The sequence below is a fragment of the Salmo trutta genome, chromosome 20 (genome assembly GCF_901001165.1).
Source record: "Salmo trutta chromosome 20, fSalTru1.1, whole genome shotgun sequence".
Lineage (NCBI taxonomy): Eukaryota > Metazoa > Chordata > Actinopteri > Salmoniformes > Salmonidae > Salmo > Salmo trutta.
The window spans coordinates 40848788-40868080 of NC_042976.1; the positions used below are offsets into that span (position 1 = coordinate 40848788).

The 19293-nt window shown below is 41.2% G+C and overlaps 1 protein-coding gene across 7 annotated transcripts in view; it reads left to right on the plus strand.

The window, feature by feature from the left end:
- rbms1b (RNA binding motif, single stranded interacting protein 1b) overlaps positions 1 to 19293 on the plus strand; it is a 64420-nt gene that overhangs the window by 1559 nt on the left and 43568 nt on the right. For 3 of the 7 annotated variants that reach the window (XM_029703302.1, XM_029703307.1, XM_029703303.1), the window contains exon 2: positions 18264 to 18442. In XM_029703302.1, coding sequence (XP_029559162.1) covers positions 18264 to 18442 — 179 coding nt within the window. Of the gene's footprint in view, positions 1 to 2643; positions 2769 to 10604; positions 11147 to 18263; positions 18443 to 19293 lie in introns of those variants that run through there. The other 4 variants (XM_029703304.1, XM_029703305.1, XM_029703309.1 and 1 more) reach the window with 4 other exon arrangements.

A 19293-nucleotide genomic window follows, 5' to 3' on the forward strand; every position in this document is an offset into this window, starting at 1 on the left:
CATCACCTGCATTCACAGCTGCTGGTCATTTAGTCATAAAACGCTGCCTTAACTCATCTTCCTAATGATGAGCAATATTCCTCAGTGTTTTTTCCTTCTAATCCCATTCTTCCATTGACTAAAGACTCATTCTTTGAATTTGATTCAAGAATAGGGCCATTCATTTGATTTCCGCATGGAAAGGGATGTGGCCCCATTCACTTTGTTTTATGACACACCAGATATGTGTGGGGTGGCCTTAATACAGAAATGGCTTGTCCACTTCAAACAGGGCCCTGCTTTGTGAATAACTGACATGGTGGTTTACATTATCACTGTCCTGCTGTGTCCTGCTGGCCTCTTTGCTGGGATCCAAATGAAATGGCTCTGTTATTGTCTTATTGCGGGGGCCTGGCACAGATTTCTCTCCATGGCTGTAAACATGCCGTCTATTTAGGTGTGTATCTGATGTTTCCCTCCCCCCGTGCATAAATATTGCATTATTCATTGTTCGGGTTCTTGTTTTTGTCAATTTGTTATGAGATACTGTCACAGGAATGAAAAGCATTGACAAAGCACAGAAAATTGGAGCATGTTTTTGAAGCAACTTTCTGTCTCGGCAGGAGACCAGCTACTGTACTGGGATTGAGGAATTCAAGTGGCGCAGAACAGGCTGCTTTTAGGTTAATAACCGAGTACTTGAACACTGGTGTCAGTGCAAGTGATATCTATCTATGTGAGTGATCCAGTATTGGATTGAACAGCTAGACTAGGGGGTCACAGATCTGCAGTTGAACAACAGATGGTCCTTACTGCTTCGATCACTGTTAAAATCCTCACAGCTCCCAGTCCTGAAATAAATAAAAATCAATATTATTTGTTGTCAACACAAGCCTTTAATCAATGAAAAGTGAACACATTAACTGCCATCGGACATTACATACAGAGACTGTGAACAATGGCATTATGCTGAGCCTGAAAAAGCCCTATACAATGTTTACAATAAAGTTTGGAGAGTTGCTTGGCAGCGGAATGTATACAATTGAACAGCACAGAGGTGCTGCTCTTTATGTTGGCGCAGGGCTGAAAGAGCGCCCATTGTGCTCCTATGATTCTCATTCTTGGCGACTTTTGACATGAGCAAAATGATGGCCTACCCGGTGCACAGTAAAACCCACCCTGCTGTTGAGTCTCTCTCTGCCAAGAGGCTCTCATAAAAAGAGAGAATACATTGAAAAGCCTCATCGGGGTTAGAAAGGTTTCAATGGTGACACGTGAGCCATAAAGGTAATAATGTCTTATTCATTGCTTCTCGTGTAAATAATGTACATGAGTATGCAATTAAATAAAGCAACAACAGTTATAATATCAATCGTAATGTAGCAGGAATATTGTAATCTATGTTGTTGATTTTTACTTTGCAAAGACAATTATTATGGAGGCAGAGCGTAGTCAGGGTTGAACAAACTTACATTTTCACTTCTCATCAAGGCCTTTATTATCTTTTTTCATGAGAACATATGTTATTTATGAGGAAAACCAATAAACATCTCGTATCAGGCTATTTCATTGATAAATAATTCATGAAAGGGGAAATTGATTATGAAAAACGGGGAATAGGAAAGATTATTGAAAATGAGTGCATGTCAATCATGTATTTTCTAGCAATACGGATATTAATTATTTCTGCTTATAATCAACTGAATATCAGATCATGGATGTGGGTGAGTCAATGTTCACTATTTGCTTTCAAAGTAAAACAATAAATAAGAAAGGTCTAATTTGTGGCCACAATAGTATGAAATTAAAATATATATTTTTTCCCATTTGGAATAAATTGCATGCTCTACATTTAGTCATTGCTAAGTTTTGGGCACTAGATGAAACGTCCTTAGAATTCTTACAAACATTCTTCAAATATGAATGTGTCTTTCACCATCAACACATGAAGAAAACGTGACAAGTGAGTTTGCAATGTTCTATTACAACCCCTCTCAACTGACCAAAAATTAAGCCAAATCTCTCTGATTGAGCAATGTGCTGTTGACAGCAAAACATCAGTGTTTGATATTCTATCCCTCTGTGCTGTAAGTCAAACATAGATCACTTGCCACATGACATCACATGACCAGTGAGTGCTGGAGACAGATGGGCAGAGTGCTGTCTGTCATGGGGATCTACAGTGCAGCATGTTAACTCTGTCCTGTCCTGTCCAAGCTCCTCTCTGTTTATTGTTGAAAAACTGTCTGCAGAGCAGACTTCTGGCAAAACTAAGACTGATTTACATTTTTATTATGAGGAATTTGGGTAGTTTTAGTGCTGTTTTTCTGAAGTAAACGTTTCTGTTACAAGACGAACATTATCACGAGTGTAGCATCCACTCTAAAAGCTTTTATTGAATTGTCTCTGCAATTTGATACACCTGATGGCCTGCAGAGTCTCTTTTAAGACTAATCGAATGTAATACGTTGATAATGTTTGTGTGAGATTTTCCTAACTGACTTATCATATTATTATTTTAATTTTATGAATTTGAAAGTATGGAAAGACTTTCCATTCATCTACTCTCAATCTTGGATAATGAGAACCTTAGGTTGAGCTTTCCTACCCCACCCCCATGCCTTTATCATTTGTCTTCCTGTGTGTGACACACACACACACACACACACGTTTGTCTTTGTGGTTTACTTGTTTCCACCCTAACGCGCTGGGAGTCGTCGAAAATGATTATGTCGCTGCCTCAGTGGGGCTTTGGCCCCCTAACTCACCCCTTCCATCCAGGCAGGAAGGTAAATATACAGAGCTGTTTGTAAAGACTTCCTGGTACTGCTGGGACTCTCTTTCCTCCACTTGAATTGTAGGGTTCCGTGGTATTGCTGGATCTCATTCTGAGCGAGCTAACGGAGAGGAAGGAAATGGATGGGAGAGAGATGTCAGCCTTTCAGAGGAAGTATTGTTGTGTTAAACCTTATAGCTGCTCTTAGTCTCGAGAAAAACGGAGGGCAGTCTTATGATTCTATGTGCTGTAAGTGCCTGATTCCTTTTAACTGACGAAGTAGCTGATTTCCTTACCATCAAAGGGTGTTGCAGGCTTATGTATACCGTTCCCATAAATGCGCATGTACACTGTAATGGTGTGTATAGTTGTCATCTATTAGTGAAGCTGCTAGATTCTGTGTAAGAGCCCTGATGTCTGTAGGGTTTGATCTGGCATAGAGCCAAAACGAAATTGAAAGGTATACACTGCGTGGGAGGGGCCTGCTTCCTGATCATTTGTTTGTTCTGCCGATTCAGCAGAGACAGCTGTATCATGTCAAAACAGCATGCTTAAAAGAACTGATTTGTGGCCGTGTGAGATCGGATCTCACCGCAGGCTTTTCTGTGATTGTAGGTTCACTCATAGGTGAGATGTTTGTCATACCTCATGAAAACAGAAAGAGTTGCTTTAAGTCCGTAGAGCAGTTGCTCAAATCTTTAGTTTTATTTCATTGTCAGTCTCAATTCCTAAAGAAAATAATAAATGAAGTTTCAGGTAAATAAATGCATTCACAAGAAATAACAATTACAGTTGGCTATATGTTTTATGTAATAACTTTGAAAGCAGTAGACCAGTGGAGGCTCCTCAGAGGAGGAAGGGGAGGACCATCCTCCTCAGTGAATTTCATAAAAATAAAAAGTTAAACATTTCAAGAGTTATCCTTTTTAGATAAAACTATACAAAATATATTCAGGTCACCAAATAATGTATTGAAACACACTGTTTTGCAATGAAGGTTTACAGTAGCCTCAACAGCACTCTGTAGGGTAGCACCATGGTGTAGCCAGAGGACAGCTAGCTTGAGTCCTCTTCTGGGTACATTGACTTCAATACAAAACCTAGGAAGGTAAATGGTTGTCACCCCCTTCCGTAGACTTACACAGTAATTATGACAACTTCTGGAAGACATCATCCAACCTATCAGAGCTCTTGCAGCATGAACTAACATGTTGTCCACCCAATCAAAGGATCAGAGAATGAATCTAGTTCTGAAAGCATAAGCTACAGCTAGCTAGCACTGCAGTGCATGAAATGTGGAGAATAGTAGACTCAAAGAGAGAGAAAGACAATAGTTTTGAACAAATACATTTCTTCAAAGATAAAGGAGAAGCAAGAGATAGAGAGAAAGATCTTTCTTCATTTTTTTCACTTTCACTTACTTAGCTAGCAAACGCAGCTAGCTAGTTTAGCCTTCTCAAACAGAGGGATGTTAGCTAGCTGGATATCCAACACTGGAACTCTTCCAAGTCAAAGTAAGCTTTTGGCTATACTAATTTATTGCCACCGGGGCCCACCGGTGTAACTGCTAAACTGTGTACTACACTGTACTGCATGATTGTAGAGGGTTTACTAATGCGTTAGTTATATTAGCTATGTTGACTATGACGTTACTTTAGCTAATATGGTGAGCTAGATGCGGTTATGATACACTATATATACAAAACAGTGTGGACACCACTTCAAATTTGAGAATTCGGCTATTTCAGCCACACCCGTTGCTGACAGGTGTATAAAATCAAGCACAAAGTCATACAATCTCCATAGACAAACATTGGCAGTAGAATGGCCTTAATGAAGTACTCAGTGACTTTCAACATGGCACCTTCATAGGAGTCCACCTTTCCAACAAGTCAGTTCGTTGAATTTCTTTCCTGCCAGAACTGCCCTGGTCAACTGTAAGTGCTATTATTGTAAAGTGGAAAAGTCTAGAAGGAACAACGGCTCAGCTGCGAAGTAGTAGGCCACACAAGCTCACAGAACAGGACCGCCGAGTGCTGAAGCGCGTAGCGTGTAAAAATCGTCTGTCATCGGTTGCAACACTCACTACCGAGTTCCAAACTGCCTGTTGAAGCAACGTCAGCACAAGAACTGTTCGTCGTGAGCTTCATGAAATGGGTTTCCATGGCGGAGCAGCCGCACACAAGCCTAAGCACAATGCCAAGCGTCGGGTGGAGTGGTGTCCGGTGGACTCAGGAGCATTGGAAACGCGTTCTCTGGAGTGATGAATCACGCTTCACCATCTGGCAGTCCGATGGACGAATCTGGGTTTGGTGGATGCCAGGGGAACGCTACAGTTGAAGTCAGACGTTTACATACACCTTAGCCAAATACATTTAAACTCAGTTTTTCACAATTCCTGACATTTAATCCTAGTAAAAATTCCCTGTCTTTGGCCAGTTAGGATCACCACTTTATTTTAAGAATGTGAAATGTCAGAGTGATAGTAGAGAGAATGATTTATTTCAGCTTTTATTTATTTCATCACATTCCCAGTGGGTCAGAAGTTTACATACACTCACTTAGTATTTGGTAGCATTGCCTTTAAATTGTTTAACTTGGGTCAAACATTTCGGGTAGCCTTCCACAAGCTTTCCACAATAAGTTCAGTGAATTTTGGCCCATTCCTCCTGACAGAGCTGGTGTAACTGAGTCAGGTTTGTAGGCCTCCTTGCTTGCACATGCTTTTTCAGTTCTGCCCACACATTTTCTACAGGACTGAGGTCAGGGCTTTGTGATGGCAACTCCAATACCTTGACTTTGTTGTCCTTAAGCCATTCTGCCACAACTTTGGAAGTATGCTTAGTGTCATTGTCCATTTGGAAGAACCATTTGCGACCAAGCTTTAACTTCCTGACTGATGTCTTGAGATGTTGCTTCAATATATCCACGTAATTTTCCTTTGTCATGATGCCATCTATTTTGTGAAGTGCACCAGTCCCTCCTGCAGCAAAGCACCCCACAATATGATGCTGCCACCCCCGTGCTTCACGGTTGGGATGGTGTTCTTCGGCTTGCAAGCCTCCCCCTTTTTCCTCCAAACATAATGGTCATTATGGCCCAACAGTTCTATTTTTGTTTCATCAGACCAGAGGACATTTCTCCAAAAAGTACGATCTTTGTCCCCATGTGCAGTTGTAAACCGTAGTCTTGCTTTTTTTATGGCGGTTTTGGAGCAGTGTCTTCTTCCTTGCTGAGCGGCCTTTCAGGTTATGTCGATATAGGACTCGTTTTACTGTGGATATAGATACTTTTGTACCTGTTTCCTCCAGCATCTTCACAAGGTCCTTTGCTGTTGTTCTGGGATTGATTCGCACTTCTCGCACAAAAGTGTGTTCATCTCTAGGAGACAGAACACGTCTCCTTCCTGAGCGGTATGACGGTTGCATGGTTCCATGGTGTTTATACTTGCATACTATTGTTTGTACAGATGAACGTGGTACCTTCAGGCGTTTGGAAATTGCTCCCAAGGATGAACCAGACTTGTGGAGGTCTTGGCAGATTTCTTTTGATTTTCCCATGATGTCAAGCAAAGAGGCACTGAGTTTGAAGGTAGGCCTTGAAATACACCCACAGGTACACCTCCAATTGACTCAAATTATGTCAATTAGCCTATCAGAAGCTTCTAAAGCCATGACATAATTTTCTGGAATTTTCCAAGCTGTTTAAAGGCACAGTCAACTTAGTGTATGTAAACTTCTGACCCACTGGAATTGTGATACAGTGAATTATAAGCGAAATAATCTGTCTGTAAACAATTGTTGGAAAAATGACTTGTGTCATGCACAAAGTAGATGCCGTAACCGACTTGCCAAAACTATAGTTTGTTAACAAGAAATTTGTGGAGTGATTGAAAAACAAGTTTTAATGCCTCTAACCTAAGTGTATGTAAACTTCCGACTTCAACTGTACCTGCCTCAATGCATAGTGCCAACTGTAAAGTTTGGTGGAGGAGAAATAATGGTCTGGAGCTGTTTTTCATGGTTCGAGCTAGGCCCCTTAGTTCCAGTGAAGGGAAATCTTATCTCTAAAGCATACAATGATATACTAGGTGATTCTGTGCTTCCAACTTTGTGGCAACAGTTTGGGGAAGGCCCTTTCCTGTTTCAGCATGACAATGCCCCGGGGCACAAAGTGAGGTCTATACAGAAATGGTTTGTCGAGATCGGTGTGGAAGAACTTGACTGGCCTGTACAGAGCCCTGACCTCAATCCCATCGAACACCTTTTGGATGAATTTCAACCTCATATGTAGAGAACATTTTAGTATCATGTAGTAGCCTAAACCTGTCAATGTTAAACTTGGTGAATGTATTATGAATGACAGTGATCCAATATGCTGTAATAGAAATAAGGCAATGCTCATAAAAAAAATGTGTCCTTACTAATCTTAAACGGCAGCGACCGCTACTGCAGTAGACATACAGTACCAGTCAAAAGTTTGGACACACCTACTCATGCCAGGGTTTTTATTAATTTTTTACTCTTTTCTACATTGTAGAATCATAGTGAAGACATCACAACTATGAAATAACACATATGGAATCATGTAGTAACCAAAAAAAGTGCTAAACAAATCAAAATATATATTATATTTGAGATTCTTCAAAGTAGCCACCCTTTGCCTTGATGACAGCTTTGCATACTCTTGGCATTCTCTCAACTGGGTTCATGAGTTAGTTACCTGGAATGCATTTCAATTAACAGGTGTTCCTTGTTAAAAGTGAATTTGTGGAATTTCTTTCCTTTTTAATGTGTTTGAGCCAATCAGTTGTGTTGTGACAAGGTAGGGGTGGTATACAGATGATAGCCCTATTTGTTAAAAGACCAAGTCCATATTATGGCAAGAACAGCTCAATTAAGCAAAGAGAAACGACAGTCCATCGTTACTTTAAGACATGAAGGTCAGTCAATCCGGAAAATATCAAGGAATTAAAGTTTATTCAAGTGCAGTTGCAAAAACCATCAAGCGCTATGATGAAACTGGCTCTCATGAGGACCGCCACAGGAATGGAAGACCCAGAGTTACCTCTGCTGCAGAGGATAAGTTAATTAGAGCTAACCTCAGATTGCAGCCCAAATAAATACTTCACAGAGTTCAAGTAACAGACACATATCAACATCAATTGTTCAGAGGAGACTGTGAATCGGGCCTTCATGGTCGAGTTGCTGCAAAGAAACCACTACTAAAGGACACCAATAAGAAGAAGAGGCTTACCGGTGGAAATCTGTCCTTTGGTCTGATGAGTCCAAATTTCAGATTTTTGGTTCCAACTGCCTTGAGGCGCAGAATAGGTGAACAGATTATCTCGGCGTGTGTGGTTCCCACTGTGAAGCATGGAGGAGGAGGTGTGATGGTGTGGGGATGCTTTACTTGTGACATTGTCTGTGATTTATTTAGAATTCAAGGCACACTTAACCAGCATGGCTACCACAGCATTCTGCAGCGATACACCATCCCATCTGGTTTGCGCTTAGTGGGACCATCATTTGTTTTTCAACAGGACAATGACCCAACAACCTCAAGGCTGTGTAAGGGCTATTTGACCAAGAAGGAGAGTGATGGAGTGCTACATCAGATTACCTGTCCTCCGCAATCACCCGACCTCAACCAAATTGAGATGGTTTGGGATGAGTTGGACCGCAGAGTGAAGGAAAAGCAGCCAACAAGTGCTCAGCATATGTGCGAACTCCTTCAAGACTGTTGGAAAAGCATTCCTCATGAAGCTTGTTGAGAGAATGCCAAGAGTGTGCAAAGCTGTCATCAAGGCAAAGGGTGGCTACTTTGAAGAATCTATAATATTAAATATATTTTGATTTGTTTAACACTTTTTTGGTTGCTACATGATTCCATGTGGTGTTATTTCATAATTTTGATGTCTTCACTATTATTCTACAATGTAGAAAATAGTAAAAATCAAGAAAAACCCTTGAATGAGTAGGTGTGTCCAAACGTTTGACAGGTTTACATATGTACCTTTGACTCCTATATAAAGAGATAGTTCCACTGACTATCACGCTCCCCACCCTGGTCCCCTTTCACTCAGTGACCTCCACAGAGTGCTGATTCAGGTCTTTCTGTTCCCTTTAACTGTGACCTATTTGCATCTAATGGTGGCTGAAATGGCCTCCCAATATGCTCTCTATATATGACTCTATCTGTCGTGTCTTTTAGGAAAACATTTTAGGAAACCATTTGACAACCTCAAAAAATGCAACTAGGAAAAGATAGGAAGGAAAGATTCATTGGAGCTTTTAGTAAATCACCTCTATTGTTTGGGTTTAAAGTGAGCCCATGCTGAAACCAAAAGGAAACATTTTACTGGGATTGGCTTTTTTTGTTGTTGCTGATTTGGTTTTAGACCAATTTTGACATTGCTCTGTTTGCAGTGGTCAAAGGACCAGATGTTGCATCATCTTATTAGCAGTCGGTTCAAAGCCCCTGACAGAAAATGCATGATGAGGGTGAGCTCTGACACTGTGCCCAGTGGGTAAAAAAACGACCACTCTACCCCTCATGGAATTACATTGGGAGTTGCTGATGCTATGATGACCAATATATTTAGTTAAAGACAGGAAATGCAGCTTGGAGAAGGAGGATGTCATCTGTAAAGGATGACAACACGCCAGGTGAAAAGAAAGAGCATGGCAGAACAAGAAATAGGTCAAAAATGTAACCACAAAGGCAACGACCACACAAGGTCAGCATGAATTCACATTCTGACTTCACCACCACTGTTGGTTTTCCAATCAGAGATGGAGACTGGTGGGTGAATGGGTTTTGATTTATAGCCAAGTACAGCCTCTGAGTGTATGTTTTGCTATAATAAAAACCTGGGTCACCCTTTCACTTACAATTTCGGATCTCTGCTGAAGAGTGGCTCGATCCTTACTGTTGCGTGCAGTCTCTTTTCACATTTACTCCACATCCATAGCATCCCTAGACTGTGTAACGATTACTTCATTAGAACTGTGAAAATTGAAAACATTTTCAATTGGTTATATATATTTTCAATTTCATTTTCCCATGTGTATTTTTATCTGTGTTTGATCTTTTTGTCTGCTTTCATCAATCTGATTAATATTTATTTCGAGGAGTTAATATGTATTATTATTGTGTTATAAATGTCCTATGGATTTAACCCTCAGTTGCCTTTTTGTTTCAGTGTTGTTTATCTACATATCAATTCAGTCATTTTAGTTTAATGTACTATGGTGTGGCCTGCGCTGCGGACATTCAATTTAATTCAAATTGTAATAACATATGGATCCTGCATCGGTCAAAATATCGTCCTGCTCCTTTAACTATCTAATGGCCGCACTGTGTGGTATTGCTATCAGGGATCCTTGGGACGTCCCAACCCCATTGAAGTTGAAGTTTAAAAATGTTAAGGTTAGGGTTAGGTAATGGTTAGGATAAGGATAGGGTTAATTTAAGGTTAGGGTTTAGGGTAGGGACGTCCCAATGAACTCCGATAGCTAACCCTGTGGAATGTTTGGTATGCATTCCAGACTAGAATAGTAGCGAAAGGGGAAAGAAACATTGTAACAATGTCTCTTGTATAGACCTATTATTCAATTATACCAGCTAATTGTACTTACACCTTCCATAGGCTGTATTGTAGTAGATTATATTCTTGAAAATTGCAGAAAAAAATATGATGTAGTGTTGTTTTCATGTTATCCAGTGAAGTCATCATCCCTACACCGGATAGAGGAATGGTTTCTTCCACCAGGCAGGTTCTGTTCTGCGGGGTTTCCACTAGTTACCACAGCCACAAAGTATGGCTCTATCGTAAAGACAAGAAAACATGAAATAAAAAATGCGCTATTTGGTTTTAATTTCATTTTAGGCATAAGGTTGGCAGTGTGGTTAAGGTTCGGGTTGAGGTTAGGTTTTAAATCGCATTTTAAAAAGAGACATTGTAGAAATAGGCGGGGTTTAGGACTTTGTGGCTGTGGTAACTAATGAAGAGCGTTATGCGGGGGACTCAATGCAAATCAATGAACTCAAGAAACGGGGTTGGGAAATCGAAGTTCGGACTAATTCGCGCATACGTTGACATCGCTATATTTTATGGTAGTATATGATACTATATGTCAAATACAGTATACTATATAGGCCTACAGTAGCCTATAGTAAGCCTAGTAGTCTTTGCTTTAGTATAGCAAAGAGACGATATTTTTACAAACACATCTATGTAGCTAGTCAAATTTACAACTTCACCTAAACAGCCATTGGATACAAATAGTTCGAAATACATTAGTAAAACAATCGATCTTGGGTCTTTGGAAACCGATGATGATTTTTGCGAATTCTTGCAACCCATTGAGGACTCCGTATCGTAAGCAGGTAAATAGCCTATTTGATTATACAAAATGTATGTAATAGGCATTCATCCTCATCATCAAGCTGACTCATTGAAATCGCAAAACATGTCTTTTTTGATCAGACTATGGAGACAAATAGCCTATTCCCAGAGAGAATTGAGGAACAGAAAGTTTAGTTTTAATCAGTCAACAGAATTTCACTAGGCATTTTAAAACACATTTCTACTCGTATAGTATTAGTGGGTTATCTCTGAAACTGCTGTATTCTCGTTGTATTCTTTCAGTAAACTAGTAGGCTATTGCTACTGTTTTTAATTCAATGATTTTGTTAGAATATCCATAGTTGGGCCTGATGTCAGTGTATTTAGCCCTTTAACAGTGCATTCAATCTAGCTACTCATCAACCTTTTCTTTGACCTGGATTTTAATCAACAAATAATTTAGTTGATGGTTTATATGTATAGTTTATGTTATCAAATTCATTTAATTTGATATCTTGTGGTAGAGAAGTGAAGGCATTCTCAAGAGACTTTCTGAAATCCCCTTTACCTTTAAACTTTGGAGATTCAGGAGCTTGTCCTCACTACTGTGTGTTCCAATGTAGAACTAGTTCAGTAGAAGTGCCTTACCAATGTTGATATTCGGCCACTTTATATTTACATTTTAGCCATTTAGCAAATGCTCTTATTGAGAGCGACTTACAGGAGCAATTAGGGTTAAGTGCCTTGCTCGAGGGCACATCGGCAGATTGTTTCACCTAGTCGGCTCGGGATTTGAACCAGCAACCTTTTGGTTACTGGCCCAACACTCTGAACCGCTAGGCTGTAAGGATTCTATATAAACCACCCTATATCCCATCTTTTTCAAACGATAACAATGTAATAAACCACCCAGATAACATTGAGGTCATGGAGAAATGTATTGGAATGACCTTGTGATAATTGAATGATAGCTTTGAAATTATGATGTGCCTCTGTAGATTGCTGTTTCCCATGTAAAATGTAGGCAAAGCGGCGGAATGTAATTCAATCATGCGTCCAATTTTCCCAATTTCTATATGGATTAACATTTTTGACAGGAAACTGTTGATGGTGTTGAAGACTTATTCATATTCAGGATTATTCAAGTCTGCTGTCATAGTAAGAGGCTAGTCTTAGCTGAGGGCTTGGATAGTTCTGTGAGGGCGAGGCCTGTGTTACTGGAAGCCTAGTGAATTTCCAGCTCGGATATGACGGGCTCTGCTGGTCTGGAGCATGCTGATAAGACACTGGGCTCTCCCCATCACACTCCCTCAGACTCCTGGTGCTCAATAGGCAGGCAGATGTATGAAAACAAACTGGCTTTCAGTCCTGCGGAAAAGGGAGTTTCTCTCCTTGGGTGTGCGGATTTAGCCGGGACTGAAAACCAAGGGCACCGCTGGCATTCTCCTCAAAGATTGTCTTTGTTCAGAAATAACTTGAGCTAGTGGCACACTTCCTAGTTGGGAGCCTGATGATGATATCAGATGATTATTTCATGAGCTACAGTATAACAGACACTAAATGTTCTCACTCTCTTCACTATTACAACAGAATGAAAGTCATGTATAGAAAGTTAAAACAAACCCTTGAATACATTATATTGCTATAAATTACAAAATGATAATTATGTGTTAGGAATGTTCATAAAGCACAAATATCCAACGACATCATCATTGACTATTATGAGAAATATCAACATGGCTCTCAACCTATACCCAATGCTTTCAATGCTAAGGCATTTTCAGTACCACATGCCCTCTCTAGCAGATAAATCTGTTATGGGTTCAAAAGGTGACTGTGATTGAAGGACCTTCACAGTTTACAGAAAACACATGAAAGACTTGACTGTTTTGTAAAGCGAAGTGACCTGTCTGGACATGACACTCTTTGACAGATAGCCTGGAGATTACATGTGATCCTTCCTCTTGCATGCTACCTGAATACATGGCATTTTTGGGACATGTTTCAAAAATGCATAGAAGGATTCTCAATCAGGTTCTACTGTTAGTGTCAACTATGAGAACAGATGTCAGCATTGACCTTTTATCTAATTTTTCTCATGTCTTTTAGGCTATGACTGTCTATTGAGTTATGATGCCAACTCAATAGGAGATTGGTCAATGTCACCTTCGTGTCCAGACTTTCAATGTAATCTTTTTTTAATGCATTAGTATTGTAACATTGTTGTCCACAAAATGAGACGTGTTGCTGAATGATTAATCACATGGATGCAACAATATTCGAAGTGTTAGAATTTGCGATGTTCATGGGTAGTGAAATGCTGTGAACGGAAGAATGTGATGTGAAATGGAAATTGCTGTTCCCTATAGATCCCAACATGAGATTTATGCCTGAAACCCAAACATCCAGAGAGTGCAGGATAAACATGGAATACTGGAGTGTTGGGTTTCACCATGAGAGAGTCATATTTCCAACTTATACAGTACCAGTCAAAAGTTGGGACACACCTAGTCATACCAGGGTTTTTCTTTATTTTTTACTATTTTCTACATTGTCGAATGATAGTGAAGACATCACAACTATAAAATAACACATATGGAATCATGTAGTAACCAAAAAAGTGTTAAACAAATCAAAATATATTTTATATTTGAGATTCTTCAAAGTAGCCACCCTTTGCCTTGACAGCTTTGCACACTCTTGGCATTCTCTCAACCAGCTTCACGAGGTAGTCACCTGGAATGCATTGCAATTAACAGGTGTGCCTTGTTAAAATTAATTTGTGGTATTTCTTTCCTTAATGTGTTTGAGGCAATCAGTTGTGTTGTGACAATGTAGGGGTGGTATGCAGAAGATAGCCCTATTTGGTAAACGCCCAAGTCCATATTATGGCAAGAACAGCTCAATTAAGCACAGAGAAACAACAGTCCATCATTACTTTAAGACATGAAGGTCAGTCAATCCGGAAAATTGTGCAGTCGCAGCAACCATCAAGCGCTATGATGAAACTGGCTCTCATGAGGACCGCCACAGGAATGGAAGACCCAGAGTTACCTTTGCTGCAGAGGATAAGTTCATTAGATTTACCAGCCTCAGAAATTGCAGCCCAAGTAAATGCTTCACAGAGTTCAAGTAACAGACACATCTCAAATCAACTGTTCAGAGGAGACTGTGTGAATCAGGCCTTCATGGTCAATTGCTGCAAAGAAACCACTACTAAAGGACACCAATAAGAAGAAGTGACTTGCTTGGGCCAAGAAACACGAGCAATGGACATTAGACCGGTGGAAATCTGTCCTTTGGTCTGATGAGTCCAAATTTGAGATTTTTTGTTCCAACCACCGTGTCTTTGTGAAACGCAGAGTAGATGAACCGATGATCTCCGCATGTGTGGTTCCCACCGTGAAGCAGGGTGGAGGAGGTGTGATGGGTTGGGGATCCATTGCTGGGGACACTGTCAGTGATTTATTTAGAATTCAAGGCACACTTAACCAGCATGGCTATCACAGCATTCTGCAGCAATACGCCATCCCATCTGGTTTGTGCTTAGTGGGACTATCATTTGTTTTTCAAAAGGACAATGACCCAACACACCTCCAGGCTGTGTAAGGGCTATTTGACCAAGAAGGAGAGTGATGGAGTGCTGCATCAGATTACCTGGCCTCCCCAATCACCCAAGCTCAATCTGATTGAGATGGTTTGGGATGAGTTGGACCGCAGAGTAAAGGAAAAGCAGCCAACAAGTGAATATGTGGGAACTCCTTCAAGACTGTTGGAAAAGCATTCCAGGTGAAGCTTGTTGAGAGAATGCCAAGAGTGTGCAAAGCTGTCATCAAGGCAAAGGGTGGCTACTCGTTCCTCCTTGCAGCATGCCTAAGGCATGTTCACGCAGATGAGCAGGGACCCTGGGCATCTTTCATTTTTTTTAGAGTCAGTAGAAAGGCCTCTTTAGTGTCCTAAGTTTTCATAACTGTGACCTTATTTGCCTACCGTCTGTAAGCTGTTAGTGTCTTAGCAACCGTTCCACAGGTGCATGTTCATTGAACAAGCATGGAATACAGTGTTTAAACCCTTTACAATGAAGATCTGTGAAGTTATTGGATTTTTACAAATGATCTTTGAAAGACAGGGTCCTGAAAAAGGGTTGTTTCTTTTTTTGCTGAGTTGATGCATATATACTGAACAAAAATATAAACGCAACATGCAACAATTTCAACCATTTCAAGGATTTTACTGAGTTATAGTTCATAAAAGAAAATCTGTCATTTTAAATATATTAATTAGACCGTAATCTATGGATTTCACCTGACTGGGCAGGGACGCAGCCAGCGGTTGGCCTGGGGGTGCATAGGCCCACCCACTTAGGAGCCAGGTACCCCCACTGGGGAGCCAGGACCAGCTTATAATAATGAATTTTTCCCCACAAAAAGGGAAAAAGTTGCATTTATGTTAGTTGCATTCTTTGTCTAGATGTTGGAAACGGTGTCTAGCCCGTCTGTCAGATATGATGTTAGATAACATGAGAATGGTTCATTAAGATAGATTGTATCTTTCCTCAAAACCCCTAGCCAACATAGCATGACCTCAAGCATGCACTGCATGGTGATTAATGTCTTAATCTGTCCTCCCACCATATAGAGGGAAAATACAGGGGAAATCTCAAGGGATCCTTCAAACGCCAACAGTCCCGTTAGAGTTAATTTCTTGAGGACAGTCCTCAGAGATAACTGTAGAGTCACTGCAGAAGCCTTTGTGAAAAGGTCATTTCATTTGAGGAGTTACGTTCACAGCATACATAAAAATTCCCTGGCAAAGAGCTGTTTGTGACAGGAAGGAAAATAATGAATGAATCCAACAGCAGGTCAAGTTGGTTTCCGTAGTAAAAGGCATGTAGACCGGAGAAGAAGAAGATCTCTTGCTTGGGCCGAGTCCAGGTTGACGATTGCTCAATTCTGTCACCACGTATTGCTTGGGATTCCATCAGCTTCCTGTCTTGTGATTCCTCGGAGGGGGAAGGGTGATAAACAGTGTCAGACTCACAGAACAGTCTTAGAAAGAGGCCAAGCTTTTCAGATCCAAACATCTGTGGCCCTACAAACAGGAAGCATGCTATACTGGCTTATTGCCTCTGAGATGGGGAGGTACTCTTGACACAGCCCATATGATTTACAGATGTTGATTGAATGAGATCAGGGGCGTCAGTTGGGTAGGGCAGTCACCATACCCTAGCTCAACACCACCAATTTAAAATAGACTACTAAAATCATTCCAATCCTGATGAAAAGGTAAATGATGTTTAGCGGTAGTAGTCAGCTGACTTTAGGATCATGCGGACACCTAGGAAGGCTGTTTGTATGGCTGCCTAGCTTTATGGAGAGTAGAGATCTGTATTTCTGTTTAACTAGGCAAGTCAGTTAAGAACAAATTCTTATTTACAATGACCACCAAACCCAGACGACGTTGGGCCAATTGTGCACCGCCCTATGGGACTCCCAATCACGGCCAGATGGGATTCAGTCTGGATTCGAACCACGGACTGTAGTGACACCTCTTGCACAGAGATGCAGTGCCTTAGACCACTGCACCACTCGGGAGCCTGTATAATAATGACGAGATGCTCATGTCTCCGCCCTAACAATGGGAGTCATTGTCCCAAAGGCGGGAAGACAGGCGACAAGTTTAGGTCCAAAATAAGCCCATAGAAACACATTGGGCTTATTTTCGACAGATTTTTTCTAGTTAAACCTCTCGCTTTGCCTCTTCCTTTCTGTGGAGAGTGCATTGATGCAGCTGCAGGGAACAGCAAGACTTTTTCTCAACAGATTGCAGAGGTAAAGATGGCTGTAATGGATGGCTTTGGCTAGGTAACTGCTGTTTGACTTGACATGGCAGCTAATTATTGTATGGCATGTGTTTGTAGAACGTTAAGTCCCCTATTGACTGATGTGAATGATGCTACAGCAACATGGTGATAATGGCTGGAGTCAATGCTGTTCTCCAAATTGCATTTTAGAGTTTTTTTAATTGTGTAGTAAATGACCTTACCCATACCCTAGGTTTAGCTGGAATGAAGCCCCTGAATGAGACCAAATATCTCTGAAATTCAATGCTGGAAGAACTGTTCGACACATTTTCCGTGCACATTACAGAACTTCCCTTCTCTTTCCAATCGATTGAAAAGGGTATATTTATTTTGTATTCTGCAAGTTACAGAAATCGGGTGGCATATCATTGTTCCAAACACGCTGATCCTCAGTGTTCAAAAAGAACTGGTGTTGAGGTTGAATTACATTCTCCACCATGCCTCTCTAACTGGAACCTAATGCAATTAAGCCTGTGTGTAAGTGTAGGGGTGGCAGTGGGATGGTAAAGCAGGCTATGCTGGAAATGTAGTCGTTGACATGTCTAGTTGGGAAGTCAGTCAATCACCAGGGGATTGGTGGGAAGGGCTCTCTAAATCGCGCACGACCTTCCAGTGTCACATCAGTATCAGAGCAGATCTGCACGCCCCTCGGTACGCAGTTTGTGCTGACTTCCCGACTTCTGATGGAGATTGCTCAGCAGATATGTATCACTGCTCTGTTCAATATTAATCTTCACACGGGGCACCCATTCGATAGTACTAAATTATGAAGTAGCAGGACAGTTCATTTGTAGCATGCACCAATATGGAAGATTTAGCTGGGCCACAACGATATGCTTATAGTGAAGACCGATGGTTTTCTGGTCCAGCGCACTAAAATACTGTTATGGTTACAGCGGGAGTGAAATAAAGAATCTCTCTGAGTAACTCATGGAGGAGACAAGATTCGTAGACAAAGCCGCGTTAAGGGTTGGAATAAAATCCAAGCACGTTTTCTTAACCCACTAATGAAATGCAAACGTGTATTGTTTCATGATTACTCACTGGCGATCACTAGCTCTGCTAGATGTCAATCAATAATGAACACATGTATTTATTTGCACAATTAAATGTCCACGTGACCGCGCATCCACGTGGCAAGGCAATGTAGTCTGTTTCATTCCGAGTAGTCTATTTCTCTGTGTCTGTCTCTCTCTCTTTTGTTTAGCAACAGGGAACACCAGTATGTTGGCACTTCGCACCGACATGTCGTTTTGTCTTGGACTGACACCATTCTGTGTGTTTTCCTTCGGCAGCCACCTGCAGCCCTTTCCTCACACCCCATGGCTCCGCCCATCCCCAGCACCAACAGCAGCACCAACAACAGCAGTAGCTCCAGCACTGCAGGCTGGGAGCAGCTCAGTAAAACCAACCTGTACATCCGAGGCCTTCCCCCAGCCACGACCGACCATGATCTGGTTAAGCTCTGCCAGCCGTGAGTACACTTCCTTCCTCTTATGATTCTAACAATTGATTGGTTAATGACTTGTCGGCTGTGGTCACCACCACCATGACTGTGGTAGAGTTCAAAGCAACAGTTACTTATTTGACTTGAGATGGAAATAACAACAGCCTGTTCAATGTAATTCCGAAGTCTTCACATTGTTTGTCGGATCTCTGCAAGCGTCATTTATTTTAATCTAATTTATACTCAGAAACGTATATTGAGAATCTCCTGGAAATGCATCCATATCGGGATATGTTTGGTGACGTCACATTACTAGGTGACGAATATGACCTCAGTTACCAGTGGACCATCTCGCTGTGCATTCAGTAGATACCAAAAAGGTTAGATGACGCACTGGTAATAAAGCTTATTTTCACTGCCATGTTTTAAGTAGAACCATGGCTAACTGGGACAGGTCAGATCACATGACCACAGTGAGAGATGGAGAGAGGGAGAGCTGTGAGTTAGGGGGAAGGGACAGAGATATTTGAGAAGATGATGGCCAACACTGCAGGGGGAGAGCTGACAGGGTCATTACATCTGAATTTAAAATGAAAATGATATTGGAAGACTACAAGGGCAAACCCAGAGAGCTTTAGGAGCTGATAGTATCTGAAGCGATACAGTGGGTAGTTCATATAGTTAATGCAGGGGATAAAGGGGCAATCTCAGCCCGCTCTCGTCCACAGCCAAATTGTTATTGTGTACCTCACGTCTGTGGAAAAAGACCACCGAGGTGACTTTGAAATCTAATTTTCTTTTCCCAGACCCCCCGCTTTCCCCTCCCCCAATGCTCCACAATACGATGTTGACTTTGCGGCACATTCAACCCCTCGATC